The 14826-nt window shown below is 37.8% G+C and overlaps 1 protein-coding gene across 1 annotated transcript; it reads left to right on the plus strand.

The window, feature by feature from the left end:
* The first annotated feature begins 3606 nt into the window (after positions 1-3606).
* LOC129277848 (retinal guanylyl cyclase 1-like) lies at positions 3607-14622 on the plus strand. The gene is made up of 6 exons (XM_064110348.1): positions 3607-3734; positions 7038-7086; positions 8362-8511; positions 11506-11865; positions 12363-12449; positions 13179-14622. The coding sequence occupies exons 1-6, from the start codon at positions 3631-3633 to the stop codon at positions 14058-14060; spliced, it is 1632 nt and encodes a 543-aa protein (XP_063966418.1). The 5' UTR covers positions 3607-3630; the 3' UTR covers positions 14061-14622.
* Positions 14623-14826: the final 204 nt, after the last annotated feature.

Raw genomic sequence — 14826 nt, forward strand, 5'->3', positions numbered from 1 at the left:
CATCTCATTTAGTGACGTTCACTTTGAATAAAACAACAAATAATATAGTCTATACGATACGCGTGCATTTGAACAAATTGCTGTATACCTTGAGAGAAGGATCTTGAAAAGCGCACAATAATAGGCTAATAAATAAAAGAACTGGACAACTTCTCAATCATCTTCCCATACTTTTGTTTTCCTTGAGTGAATACTTGATCTGGTATTCTAAATCAATCGTGATTGACGTTTCGTTATCCAATATGCGCATTTAAGGTCAGAGATATCAATTCACCGGGTTTCCCCCTCACGTTGCACCAGTTATTAAGGTCACTTTTTCAGAGCTCGATCTTGATTTGAAAACTGTGGACTGTCTCCATCAGTTGTATGTTCTCATTTATTCAATTTTCATTAAATGAAAATGTGCCCATTGTCCGCTTTGCACACTTGAATATATGGTTGGTTGGTCGTACACTGTAAAAAACGGTTGTTAAAAAAATGTAAAGCAACGCTGTTTAAGCCCGTCACTCTAACAACTGTTGCTTAAACTTTTAAACAATTGTTTAAACGTTTTAAAACAACTTATTTAAACAATAGCTGTTAGAGTGATCGGCTTGAACAGCGTTGCTTAACATTTTTAACAGCGTTTTACAGTGTATGATTTAAATTCAAATTCCCCTTTTACATGTTTTATGTGAGAATATTGTAGACATTTCCAATTTAGAATTGACAGTTTCTGTGCCTTTAAAATCCCATTTTCCTCATCCAAGATTTGTATTTTCCATATAATATAGAAAATGCAAAATGCGGCATCGCTGCAAATTGAAAAATGTCATGTTACTGGTAACCTCCCTGAAAAAAACCAATGCACTTTTTTTTATTGAATTACAGTCTGCAGGTAATTCATATTGAACTGTCGTTTAAAGAAGAGATGTATACCTTTATTAAACGCCTCGCAATTGATATAATTAAAAAAATGAGAGAAATGAGATGGAGCTAGGTTAGTCGAAACAAAACATCTGAACAAATCATAGTTATTACTAAAATGTACTACCATGTATTTTATTATAACTAACAAAACTTCAATGCAAATTGAGTTTTGCGTATGATAAGAGCTTTTAACGAACTATACAATTTTAAACGCGCGACAATTATAATAATAAAATTGTGGTTTTACAATATTGTTTCTGTAAAGTCACATAGATTGGAACCCAAGGTTCTTCTGAAACTCTCCTTATCATTTTGCTTGTATATGACCTTTATATATTTGATCATGTCGAATTAATAAATAATGATAATAGTAAAAAATAAGAGTTCATAAGTGTCACCACAAAAAAGGAATATTAAATCCATATTTTTTTTTAGTTTTCCACACAATTTCTTCGATATGTATTATTTTTTGCATAACCTACGTGATATTACAATAGACTTTACCTTTAAACAGCAACTGAGTCTTGGATGTTATTCAGAATAAACAGAATTACCCTGGAAGAAAATTTTAATGAAATAAGAGCGTGAGATCGGTACCAGTATGATCATGGGGGGAATGATTAGGAGTGGATGCTGAAGAATGAATGCAAGGTTAGAAAATACGCAAGAAAATTGAGATATCTGAAGCCGTATACAGGGGCCGCGGAACCGGGGGGCTAGGGGGGGGGCTTCAGCCCCCCCCCCCACTTTTTTCCAAAACCGTGTACAAAAACGTAAAAATTACCATATGATTGGGATTTTTAGCATGGTCAGCCCCCCCCCCCCCCCCACTTTGAAAACCGTTCCGCGGCCCCTGGTATATGGTGGTGATCTATGAATTGTAATGAGCAAATGGAAAGATATAGAAGTTGGATAAAATATGATTTGAGGAAGTGAAATCGAGAGTAATGAGTGTATGTAGGTTAAATCTGGTGAGAAAGAGAGAGAGAGAGAGAGAGGGAATGAAGAAGAGGGGAATGATGGAGTGATGGAGAGGGGTGGAAGATATACTTTAATGAATTATTATTATTAGGACCTATATCTGGGGCGGAAAGTCATATTTTACACCTCGTATTCAATGAACCAAATTACTCTGTATGAAATAATGATATTGCAATTAAAATACTCTCTACAATATGGGTGTTCTAAGTGCGTTCTCATATCTGACCAAGTTAAGGTATGCTTCACACTGTTTAAAAGGCTCAAAATTATGAAGTGTCAATGTGATTTTCAGCAGGATCAGGAGGTCAGTGTTGAAAATAATGGTAGAAAACGATTGGAAATGAAATCATGTATAATCAATAAACATATTAGGGACTGATAGGTCTGTTTAGTTCCAAGGCGAGGTTCGCAGGTTGCGGCCAATTTCACATAATATAACCTGGCATACCCGCAAATGGATGCCGTATATTTGATCAGATGAAATATACAGTCAGGATTTGTTATTTGCCATTATTGGTTCTCGAAAATGATCGATGTGGATTTATATTGAACATGTTTGAAGGATTTTCCATTCAGTTTCGAGAGGTCGTTTCCAGCTCAATGTTCTATTATCCATCATCAAGATTTAGAAAATGTGAATTCGCAGGAGTCGCCTGATTTGTTATCTGAACTTTCCTGTTTCAAAATTTCAGAAAATAAAAAGAAAAAAATCCAGATGCTTTTCATTACTCTTTTGGTATAATCATATTAATGGAATACAGCTTTCATTTTTGTTCATCTTCAGAAACCCCGACGCAACGCAACGAAACAATATTTTCATATTTGTTCAAATTCACCTCGACAATAGGGATGCATTTTGAATTGATTTCAATGCTGCTTTAATCTGTTTTGCCCCTCGGTTAAACCAATTTTTACGAAATGTCCCTTGCTCTGAAATCGATCGAATGATAAGTCAATCGATTGCTGATCAAAATAAATAATGTTATTAGCTTATCATAACCTATTAGGTCTTTCCTTTATTCATTTTGAGGATAATTATAAGATATAAGTCGGATATGAGATGCATTTCAAAGACAGATACTTATTATTTTAATGGTCTCAAAACCACTTACACCAAACACTGTAACCATGACAATAATTTTAAGTCAAAACACAGTGACTAAACTTTTACTGTAAAGATTAGTACCAATTCACTCTTGGCTCAAAAGAACAAACTTGGTGAAATCATACCAATAACTGAATGTGATGAATATGTCACTTATTCCCTTTTGACACGTTACATCAATGATGCTATCATACCCAAGACATCCTGTCTATGAGGATGCCTTTTTACGTCTCAGCCGCCGAAACTATAGGCAATGGTGACATTTTAGAGTGTATTCCCGACAGAGTTTTCTCTTTGTTTAGAAGGATATTTGGTCTACTGGCAAAACAACGATTTAAGAAAAAATGAACAGAAAAATATACATCCACTCTCATGAACTACTATAGATTTTTTTGTGGGGGATGTCTTGTTTGTATATAAGTTGTTTCGCTTATCTTGTACATGTTGTATAGTGTTATTGTAAAAAAAAAGCTGCTAAATTATTTTTCCTGCTGAGCTTTGTCGTCGGAAAAATGGCGACTCGTTATTCTATTTCAGAAACAGACATTAATCTACTATACCATTCACCTAAATGTAATATGTTTGTTATTTCTACTATTATGTTATAGATTCGGCATAGAGCAGATGGACGTGTGATGGTAGCGAAGATTGGCAAACAACAACGACTTAGAAATGACCAACACAAGCTGATTCAAGAACTGGAGCTTCTCAATAAACTACAACACCCTAATGTAGTCAGGTATGCAGATGGAAATGATACATTGCGCGACCCATTTCTGAGGAGTCAAATTTGACTCGGAATAGCGTCAGCTGGAAGTCAACTATATTCGAGTTAGAGTGACTCAGATTCCGAAATGCTATGGCATCAGCTGGAAATTACTTGCGTGCGAGTCAAAGTAACTCGGGAACGAGTCATAGTGATCTGAAACAGAGTTGACCCCAGCTGGCGCCAATTCGAGTAAAATTCTACTCCTCAAAAAAAATAGTGAAGTTAGTCTACAGTGCAACGCAATTTCCAACGCTAGTTCCCTCTTCAATATTATTGGTGCAAGATATAATCATGATAAAATTGCAGTTTTACCATCAAACACACAACAAACGTTATCATTGTCAGAAGTATGCGAAAATAGTTAATCGCACTGTATACTGTCTAGATTAGATTAAGGTGCGTTTCATTGTATATCTTAACCCAATGAAAGCCTTATAATTTCACTAATCATTCTGAATCTTGGGTGATTCGGCGAGTTTAATAGAGAGTAAAGGCGTGGTGGAAGAATGTATTTTTATTCGGTCCCGGTCTCCCGGATCTAATACGGAGGGGCACCCGCAAAAATTTTATGCATTCTTATACACTTTTTGGATTCACAAAAATATTGAATACGTAAACATAGTCGAAAAGCACGCGAAAACTGTGTGTATATGATTAGTAGGATTTGTATGACAGATTTTACATTATTTTTTCCAAGTGTGTTTGCTATAGTTTCATTTTGGCTACTTTAGTAGTGCTTCGATCAAGTCGATAAGTAGCCTACATCAGCTTCCTGTTTTTCAGTGTTATATGTTTTTATTTTGATATAAACATGAGTCTGCAGACTGGAATGGCCATCCTGTACTTTGCCTTAAATGGTTCTTGTAGTTTCACATTTCTTTTTTATTCAAAAGATTTATCTTAAAATCTTCGAATCCCTAATATTGCAGTGACTTCCCCCCGGACTTCCCCTGCTTTCTTTCACTTTACAATAAAATTGATATTGGCTTAATAGATATGCAATTTCTTTTTTACATTTTTGATAAGATATTATGAAAGGGAAAAGGATTATTCCCATATCTATTTTCATGATAATTGATATATAGATATTGTGCATAGGATATGTTCATATTACTATAGTCTGATCTCTTTTTTTAATATTCTTTTTCATTTTTGACTGGAATGTTTCAAATTTATTATTCATTTAACATTTCTATAGCCCCGGGGGGGGGGGGGCACTTAGTATATAATGCATAGTGGGTATGTGCCGCGGAGGGGACCCCCATTTTTACACTCAAATTTCCGTTCCAAGGCATAGCATTTTTGTCTTATTGAGAAAAAGAACAAAGAAAGCCGCTCCAAGGCATAGCATTTCCTTCTTATCGAGAAAAAAGAAGAAAGAAATCCGCTCCAAAGCTTCGCATATTTTTCGTTACGCCGTTCCGGTCGCATTAATCTGCTACAATTTTGGTGAAAAGCGGCCGTAGAGCGCTTTTCGACCATCGCCTAAGCGCGAGCGCACCCGGCGGAGGCCGCGCTAGCTGCGTCATGCACGATTGCCCGTTCCATAGGGATGCATACGCACTCACAGAGATACGGAGATCCGTTCCGAGGACCCCCGTTTTCACAAACATTTGTAGTTCCGAAGCCCGTTCCGAGGACCCTCCTTTTTACAATAAGCCCGCTCCAAGGCCCCCGTTTTTTGCCTCGCCCGCGGCACACCCCTACCACTTTTTTGGTCGAGTGCCCCCCCCCCCCGGGTCTATAGCAGGAAGAAACGAAGACTTCAAAGTTTAACTTTCACATTTTCTACATAATGGAACTGTTGTAGAAAATATGAAGTCTCAGATCAACTAAAACATTCGAACATGCATGTCACAGTCGATGATACACACTTAGGCAGTGGTACCATGACATTTGCTCCGGCGACAATTGCCCCGCTATAAATTCCACACACAAATGGAATGACCAACTTCAACCCTGGGTTTAACACTATACCCTATCCCAACCCTAACCTACACTGTAAAAACTGAAGTGCTAATTTAGCACTTGCAGTGCTTGTATAGTGACTGCACTACGAGTGCTGATTTTCTAGTTCAAGCACTGTAAGTGCTACATTAGCACTTGATTTTTTACAGTGTACCAAAACTTAAAAGAAAAACACAATTGCAACCCTAACACTATATCCTAGACGAAATAAAGCCAGGAGCAATTGTCGCCAGAGCAAATGTCGTGTCACCTAGGCGGTTACACCATCCTCAAAATACCAACTCCAAACGAATCGATGATATGCAATCGATATATAGGTTTGATCGGTTTGGAGTCGGGTTGTTGGTATGACCGGGGCATCGGTGATATATCCTGCATCGCATTCACGATCACAGAACCACCTCCTCGGTCCGATTATGTAATGAAAACCAAGAAGGGGAGTGCGGTACCGCGGAAGGGGACGCGGAAGCGGGGGGGGGGGGGCTGGGGAGGGGTTCAGCCCCCCAGCCCCCACTTTTTTCCAAAACCGTGTACAAAAATGTAAAAATGACCATAGGATTGTGATTTTTTGCATGGTCAGCCCCCCCCCCCCCCCACTTTGAAAACCGTTTCGCGGCCTCTGTCCTTGATTGTTTTTCTGTTCAATGTAAGGTGTCCGTCCTAAATCAGAAATCCGGACTTTTCGCATTTACTACGGAGACATTCTCTACAATTACGCACCATTTCATTTGACAATGCAAGTAAAATCACATAGGAGAGCTGAGAGGCTTTTGTCGTAAGTTTGTGGACCGGGACAGCATTGGAATATCTTGACTCTGGACAACGACATATTTGTTATTGTTCGTCCGGTGCAAATCTTCGGATGATTTCTCACATTCCACCAACTTTCGACAGAAGCCTCTCATCTCTCCATTGTGATTTTAATTGCATTTTGAAACGAATCGATGCGTTGTATAGTGTTTCCATAGTAAATGTGAAAAATCCCTATTCACGAAAAAGTTACGAAAGACGGTATCAAATGTTAGTGACAACCAGGCGCGGATCCAGGGGGGCACAGGGGGCACAAGGGGAGAAGAAAAACCGAGGTGTGCCCTCGAAATTAATTTTTTTTTTGCTTGTCAATTTTTTTCGGGTACGAAATATCCTTAATTTGTGGTTGAAAACCTTTTTTTTTTTGGCTTGTCAAAATTTTACTCCAAAAAGTTTGCCCCCCCCCCCTTTGGAAAATCCTTGATCCACCCCTGGTGACAACCATGACAATGTAAAATGAATCATTCTTCGTTACCATATTCTTTGCTGTTACAGGTATATGGGAGCCTGTGTGAAGGACGGTCACATTCACCCCGTGCTTGAGGTAAATTTTTTTCTCTCTCCACAATAGCGTTACTCTAGAGACATGAGAGAGAGAATTATGGAAATTTTTGATTTCTGACTTTTAGAATGATCTGAGTGAGGAGTGAAAATGTATAATTTAATGTCATCTTGGTGATCATTCAAAAGTGCAACAACACCAGTTTCGTTTTGGTCTAACACCAGATAGGTGTTCATATACAACACCAATTAGTATTAAAACAGCATCGGTTAGATCCAAAACTGGTGTTTCAATACTTCTGGTGTGGATATTCCGGGCTGGTGTTAAATCAACACCAGAGTTTTTGCTGTGTAGTAAATTCACAATCATGTGATATAAGAAAACAATCCAAATTAAGTGTTAAAAAAACCTGGCTTATTATTATAGGAATTATATAATTTAACTTTGTTATTTTTTTAGGAGTTAATGTTTTAACCAATTTTAATATTTTCATTCCGGATTCAATGCTTACAATGGGGACATTTATGTATCTATTTAATGTGTTTAACTACTTCCAATCACGAAGGAATACATTCACAATTAACAGCAATATAACTTAACACCATTCTTATTACGTCAAACCTGTCTCAGTCAGTAAATGGTTCTTGAATTAAAGGTTGTATCGCTCATGATAAAGTTTGACACGTGTCGAAACGGTTTGGGGAAAATTATTAAATTTATGTCTTGTACCATTCCATAATCATTGTCCTGTACTATTTCCACTGTCATAGAAATAATTCAACAATAGAAGTATGATTTTCCATTTGATAAATAATTGTAGTGAACCCTTGAAGGAAAGGGTTAAGTAAAGTGTTACCCCTATCAGGGCAAATTCAAGTCGAATGCATTCGATTTCTTTTACGTCACAAACCTTATGCCTGACATTTAGAAAGGCGGGATGGAAAATAATTATAGCTAAATCAGTGGTAGATTCAGCCCCCCCCCCTCTTCTATACGTAAGCTGTCTAAACGATGTTTTTAATTTTAACTGTTTACTATTACATACAACACGGAGTTTGATATAGTCTTGTTAGCTTTGGTTAAGCAATTATATTAACTTGATTATTGCCTTTTTGTCTTCTGCATCATGGACATAATTATGATATGTTCCGTATTTCTATAAAGAATTGCATAGAATACATTAGAACGTTTCAGAATTTCAATGATCTTGGTGATGAAAATAGATTGCCAGTTTTGGATAATGAAGGCTCACGTCCGTTTGCTGGGGGGTTTTAATAACTTCTGAAATTTTGATAACATTTTTTTCATTCCATTTAGTATATATCCGGTGGGTGTTTGGCGGACTTATTGGCTGATGAGACCATAGCGTTGTCATGGAAACAGAAGGGTTTCCTAGCAACAGGTATCGCTGACGGGATGGCCTACCTGCATTCACAGAACGTGTGTCACAGGGATCTCACGTCCGCGGTAGGTTCCTAAATAGGACGTTTTCGCAATTACACCTGGGAAGGATTCTATAACACAGTAAATCTATTGAAAATGCCCCTGTCAAATCACAATGAACAGCTGAGAGGTCTTTGTCGAAATTGGGTGAACCAGGACTGCAGATCGTCCTAAGATTCGGAGCTGACGAATAAAATACAAATATATTGATTGCCCAGAATCACGGACGAAACTGCTGTTTTGATTCACCGCTTTTCAACAAAGACTTCTTTGTCATGGAGGCTTTTGACAATAGATTCTCTATGTTACAGAAAATGTTTACATAGTAGTTGCAAAACTCCCTAATATTAAGGAAACAATTCAATACCGTGCCTTAAAATCGTACATACTCGTAATAATGATCATCAGATATTAGACCATGCGTATTATCTAGCTCAAGCAATGGTATAGTAACACTTCCTGCATTAAAGTAATTTAAAAAACCCTACAACTAACCAGCTTAGCTCAAGTTTTTTTAAGAATGGCACATCTAGCAGTAAAGAAGGAATAAGTTTAGTTGCTGCATACCAATGTCTTCGAAATTATGCTCCCCATTACAAAGGCTTGGGTATAATAAATTATTTTTGTCCCGAATAGCGGTACCTCCAGAGAAGGAGGCGTTAAATGTCAAGTCCACCCCAGAAAAAAATGATATGAATTCATAGGGAAAAATCGAACAAGCATAACGTTGAAAATCTCATCAAAATCGGATAATTCTTGGTAATTCCAAGAATTTCGAACGTTCCTAGTGAGAAAAAAAATAAAGGTCCTAATTTAGACCCCCCCCCCCCCCCTCCTCTTTATCCTCTTTCTGACTCTTTGAAGAAACTTTGAAAATTATAAATGTAAATTAAAACTACAGGACAGGAAAACCTCCTTGGCACCATTATTTTATGAATGCTGATGCTGATTTCTGTTTTCAATCTCGCTGTAGATTGACAATAGCATTTCCCCTTCAAAACTAAAAACACGAAAAGTTTCGAATTCATCTGGGATTAGAAAGTCAACATCTTGCGCAATATCCTCGACGTTTCCTCCTACTTTTGAAGACGATTGCTCAATTTTCACATACAGGTCCCACAAGAAGTAATATGAGACACGGGTAGCTAGAATTTGACATAAACAGGAAAGCTTTCTATTCTCGAATGTAACAGGTACCTGCAGTGGCGTAACTACGGGGGGCATGGGGGGGGCACGTGCCCCCCAATCGGCTGGCCAAAAAAAGAAAAAAAAACGGGGAAAAGGAGAAAAAGAGGGAGAAAGGGAAAGAAACGTAGTGGTGAAAGAAGAAATTATTGTTAATTATAATGTTATATTATGTTATAATTATGTTATGTTATATTACATTAAAAAAATATATAACTTTATGAAACATAATTTGCGCAGGGCCTATGTCTTCATTGTTCCTGGTGCTCGCATTGTATGTTTAACAAGATATATAATCCTGTTGTACTAAAACCTCCCGTTTTCAAGTCAATATACACCAAATATATTTCCTCGCACTTCGAATTATTATTGTTTATGTAGTGACATATGCTTCTATTTCATGACTACTTAAAGTGATTGCCCCATTTTAAGGTCTTAATATAAACCATTTCCTGTCCGTGCTTACGTTCGCATTCGTGGATTGGTGAGATATGTCTGTTCGTCATGAATTCCCAAAATCAGTCGTTAAAATGTCCCTTTTTCTGATCTGAATATCAAAAATTTTCAGCTTGCGCTTCGCGCTCGCATCATTTGGTTAGTGAGATGCGAATATGATAATGACTACAAAAAGTGCTTCATGTGTCATTTACATGTAATTCTAACAAGATCAGCATGCGTTTGGCACTCACATTAGATGACTATGGTGAGATATGTACTCTTAATGGATTCCTTAAAAAAATAGTCCTTATATCCCTGTTTTGGGTCAATGATATGCAAAAATTTAAGCTTGCGCTTCGCGCTCGCATATTTTTGTTAGTGAAATACGTATGATCTTCGTGAATTCCTACAAACAAGCCTTAAAATGTCCCTCTTCAGGTCTGAATTACCTAAATTTTCAGCTCGCGCTTCGTGCTCGCAATATTTGATTAGTGAGATGCGTATGTTAACCATGATTACAATGATTACAAAAAGTGCTTCATGTGTTTAGATGTATATTATTCTAACAAAATCAGCAAGAGATTGGCACTCACAATAGATGACTATGGTGAGATATGTATACTCTTAATGGATTCCTAAAATATAGTCCTTAAAATGTCCCTGTTTGGGGTCAATATATACAAAAATTTCAGCTCGCGCTTCGCGCTCGCATGGTTTGTTTAGCGAGACAGGTATGTATTATGATTACAAGAATTTGCTTATAATGTCCTTTTTAGGTATGAATTTAAAAAAAATTCAGCTCGCGCTTCGCGCTCGCATTATGTGATCAGTGAGATACATATCCGTTTAATGACACTGTCCTAAAAATGTCTCTATTATGTCAGTATACCTGGCAACTGAGCGCACTTCCCGCGCTCTTTAAGTGACTCAAAATTTTTGCTGGTGCCCCCCCCCCCCAATGCCGTGACCCACGGTACGCCACTGGGTACCTGGGAATACAAAGTGATTAATGAAATTTTCGAGAGTCAACTTTCAATAACAATCTAATAATTTGAACCGATTTAACAATTTCAAAAAATTTCAGACCTAGCCAAGAGCTTATCGATCATGTTGATTGAATGATAAGCCGATAGCTGTAATAGTATAGTCAAAATTAAAAAGAAAAAAAATATATATATACATGAATCTGAAACCATGATGGAAAAAAATAATGGACACTTGGAGCTCACAAAAAGCAGTGAAATTTGAACAAAAAAGTAAGCCAAGTATTTATTTCCTAATTCTGCGTTAGAATTAAGTTGGGGTGCAAATATGAGGTTTTAAATGCGAATAAAATGTTGTCCGTGATCATAGTTGAATTAAAACCTCATACCTACTTTCAATTCCCTCCTACAGAATTGCCTTGTTCGGGAAAGACCGAACAATATCCACGAGGCAGTAGTCACGGACTTCGGACTGGCTCGTGTTCTCGGCCGCATGCCCGACCCTCCCCCGAACACTCCCCGAACTCCAGATTCGCCAGAACTTGAGGTCATCGATGCACCGAACCCTCGTTCGTTGTTGCCTCGGCTACCGTCGGCTTGTGTGGACGTACCTCGGAAGATGTCGGTAGTCGGTAGCGCGTTCTGGATGGCTCCCGAAGTTTTACGAGGAGAGGAGTATACTCGGCAGGTTGATGTCTTCTCGTTTGGTATTGTGGTATGCGAGATTGTAGCGAGAACGACGGCAAATCCTGAAGATCTCCCGAGGACAGGGGTAAAAAAAAAAGTTTTTAAACAAACTTTTGAAAATCAAAGTGCACATAAGATGCATTCAAGTATACCTTAAAGAAATTTGATATATGGGCATTTAAACAACCTTGATATGCTTGATATAACTTTAAAAATGTTTGATTAAGAAAAATTAAGATGAGAGGGAATAGATTCCCACATGACATGACAGTTTTCATTACACAGATTTTTAAATACCATGTGGAAAGGGCTGATTTTTAAGTGAAATCCTATAATATCACATTCCTCTTGTACTTGATTACAGCATGAAATTTTTGTGCTCAACTTTGCTGAAAATAGTTGTTAGTTCCACATTTCTGTGTTTTTTTCAATAACCCTGGGTGTTTTTTTTTATATTAGAGCATATGCTCAATTTCTAATATCCATCTTGTCATTTGTACTATGAAGTCATATCGAACCTGACGAAAGCCCCCATGTAAGTCTTCTTAAATTTGATCTCATTTCATCTGTTTTCCTCTGTAGAAGTTTGGTCTTGACATGGAACTCTTCAAAGAGAAATGTCCAGGGATACCTGACCCGTTTCTTGAGATCGGTGAAGACTGTTGTTCTGTGAGTATAAAGTCTTTCATTTATTTTGATAGACCTTATGCTTATATGGAAGTTTTATCTCATAGCGCCCTCCCTCAGAGGATATTAAAATACGCGTAAACGGAGTTGTCAGAGATGCACCAGCTGCTGATCAAAAACGGTCTAAAGGCAATGGCTTCAGCCTCTAAGATGGCGGTGCTATGACGTCAATCCATAATCTAAAGACATGATTCTTCATTTTCAGCCTAACAATGATATAGATGATATAGTTTTCCCGTAAAGATAATCGGACACATTATCTGATAAATCTTAATCTGTTATTGAGGCGTTGAAGAGATGAATCAATTAGACAAAAGGAAAGACGTGATCGGCTGGTCAGAAGTTTCAATAGTTATTTATGTTTCACTGTCGAAACTGTGCTGAAATGTTTATGATAATAATTATATGAACGTTTTCGTTGTGCGGGTTTTCTTGATAAGATACTCATTGCGCAGAAACAAAATGAAACTGCAGTATTATAGCGAGAAAAGAGGGGGTGATAGATGCCTTTACTGCAAGTCTGCAACGTTTTAGTGAGGTTTTGGTGCTTATTGAGATTAATATTGCATGCCTCTTGTCTATTGATTCCCCTTGTGGCTTCTTATATTTTTAGCTGAAGAGTTGGGCCTATAAGTAAATAATGTACCTGTAATTTTCTCAAGTAAAGATTTTGGAAAGCTGAGCATTATTTTTATGTCTGCATTTCTCCAGATGGACCCCCGGGAACGACCGGTTTTCGCCGAGCTCGTCCGCCGTTTCGAGGTCATCCTTGGAACATTAGACGAAGAAACCACCACCGCAAACTGCTACAATGTCAACATCACCGACATCATCAGGACAAACGATTCAGACAATGATGACGACGATGAATGTAAGATTGGGTTTCAGTTTCAGAGCAATCTTTCATGGATGAGAAATGCAGGAGTGGATGAAGAAGATGATGCGAGTTCCTTTTTGGATGATCTCCAGGAATGTGATTCTGTGGAAGGACAGTATTTCAGCATTACAACTGAGTTCTTCGCTTGTTTGGTGCCAATACTTTCACTGTGGATTTACCTTGATTTGAACGATGCCCTTCTATGGATTTCATTGACATACGGAAGCATTGGGCTGGTCTTGGAGAGCTCGACAAGATGCGTGGAAGTGCTGGACTCTTCTTTAATAATCTTCAGGACTTTGTTCAATCTCATTTTCTCGTTATTTTCCAAGTTATGGAATGTCATCGCGCTGGTGTTCCAAAATGTGCATTGCACGGGACTCGCAGGTTCTGACCTAAACGAAAACGTGACATTCATAAATCAAAATGGCGGTCCGTCTAAATCTGCGCAAAATGGTTTTACAGCCAAGGATCTGAGGAATGGACCCATCCAGGCTGCGGATCTGGTCCCAATCTTAAAGAATCATCAGAAGTGTCTTGGACCCGTCGGGGAATCAGGGTCACAGAGTCAGAGGAAATCAGTTGAAAACGAAGTGGAAGGAACAGAACTACATAATTCAAAAGTTAAGAGGGTGACGAAAAGTGGAAGCATGACACAAAAGCGTGTGAGCTTTTCATTACAAGACAGTGTTGACGTGGATGAAAGCGGCACGTAGACCATGAAACCAAACAAAACCTTAGAATCTGTAACTCATTTATATACTGACAGCCAAGACATTTAACAGATATAATATTGGCAACGAAAAATAAATTCTATCTACGATATAAACAAGATTAGTGTTCAAATGAAAAACACTCTCACCTTTGCCTTGCTTGAAAAAATGTAAATCTTTTGTTACTTTACTTTACTTCATGATTTAACCCTAAAAAGGCTGGGGTATTTATCGGATATTATCTTTGCAGCATTCTGGATTGGTTTCCGTCATGAAAAAAATTGTAAAAACCAACATTATCTTTATATATTTCTTTGGTTCTCGATTCAAATGGAGTCACAATGCTTATGGGCCCATTTCAAATTCTGTATCAAAGGGTGGGTCCAGGAGAATATTTTTCGGGGGTGAACTTAAACCCAAACATTTTGTAGCATTATTGGTACCTTGGTTGCAGGATACTTCGGTAAAAATATCATACGAATTTATATCTCTCACGATGAGCAAATCAGAATGATGTTGTGTAAAGTCGAAGGTGGGATACCAATTCGGGTCCTTTTAGGGTTACGTGGTGGAACAGATTTTCAACACTTTCGTGAAATCACGCTACTTTTCTAAAACTCAAACGTGCTCAATGTACTGCTATTTTTCACAAATAAGATTGTCGGGTTGTATAACTCTCTAAAAATATATATTTTTTTTTTTTTGCCTCCGAAGAAGATTCTGCTAGGATCGAAAGCTTAGGCCCCTTTTTTACTTTCTAATTTACTCC

Source organism: Lytechinus pictus, chromosome 15 (genome assembly GCF_037042905.1).
Source record: "Lytechinus pictus isolate F3 Inbred chromosome 15, Lp3.0, whole genome shotgun sequence".
NCBI lineage: Eukaryota > Metazoa > Echinodermata > Echinoidea > Temnopleuroida > Toxopneustidae > Lytechinus > Lytechinus pictus.

Excerpts from the sequence above, each read along its gene's own strand:
- LOC129277848 (XM_064110348.1), top strand. The coding sequence starts at position 3,631 with ATGGTAGCGAAGATTGGCAAACAACAACGACTTAGAAATGACCAACAC. Across the intron at positions 7,087-8,361 it reads ACATTCACCCCGTGCTTGAG|TATATATCCGGTGGGTGTTT; the intron begins GTAAATTTTTTT and ends CATTCCATTTAG. Across the intron at positions 8,512-11,505 it reads ACAGGGATCTCACGTCCGCG|AATTGCCTTGTTCGGGAAAG; the intron begins GTAGGTTCCTAA and ends TCCCTCCTACAG.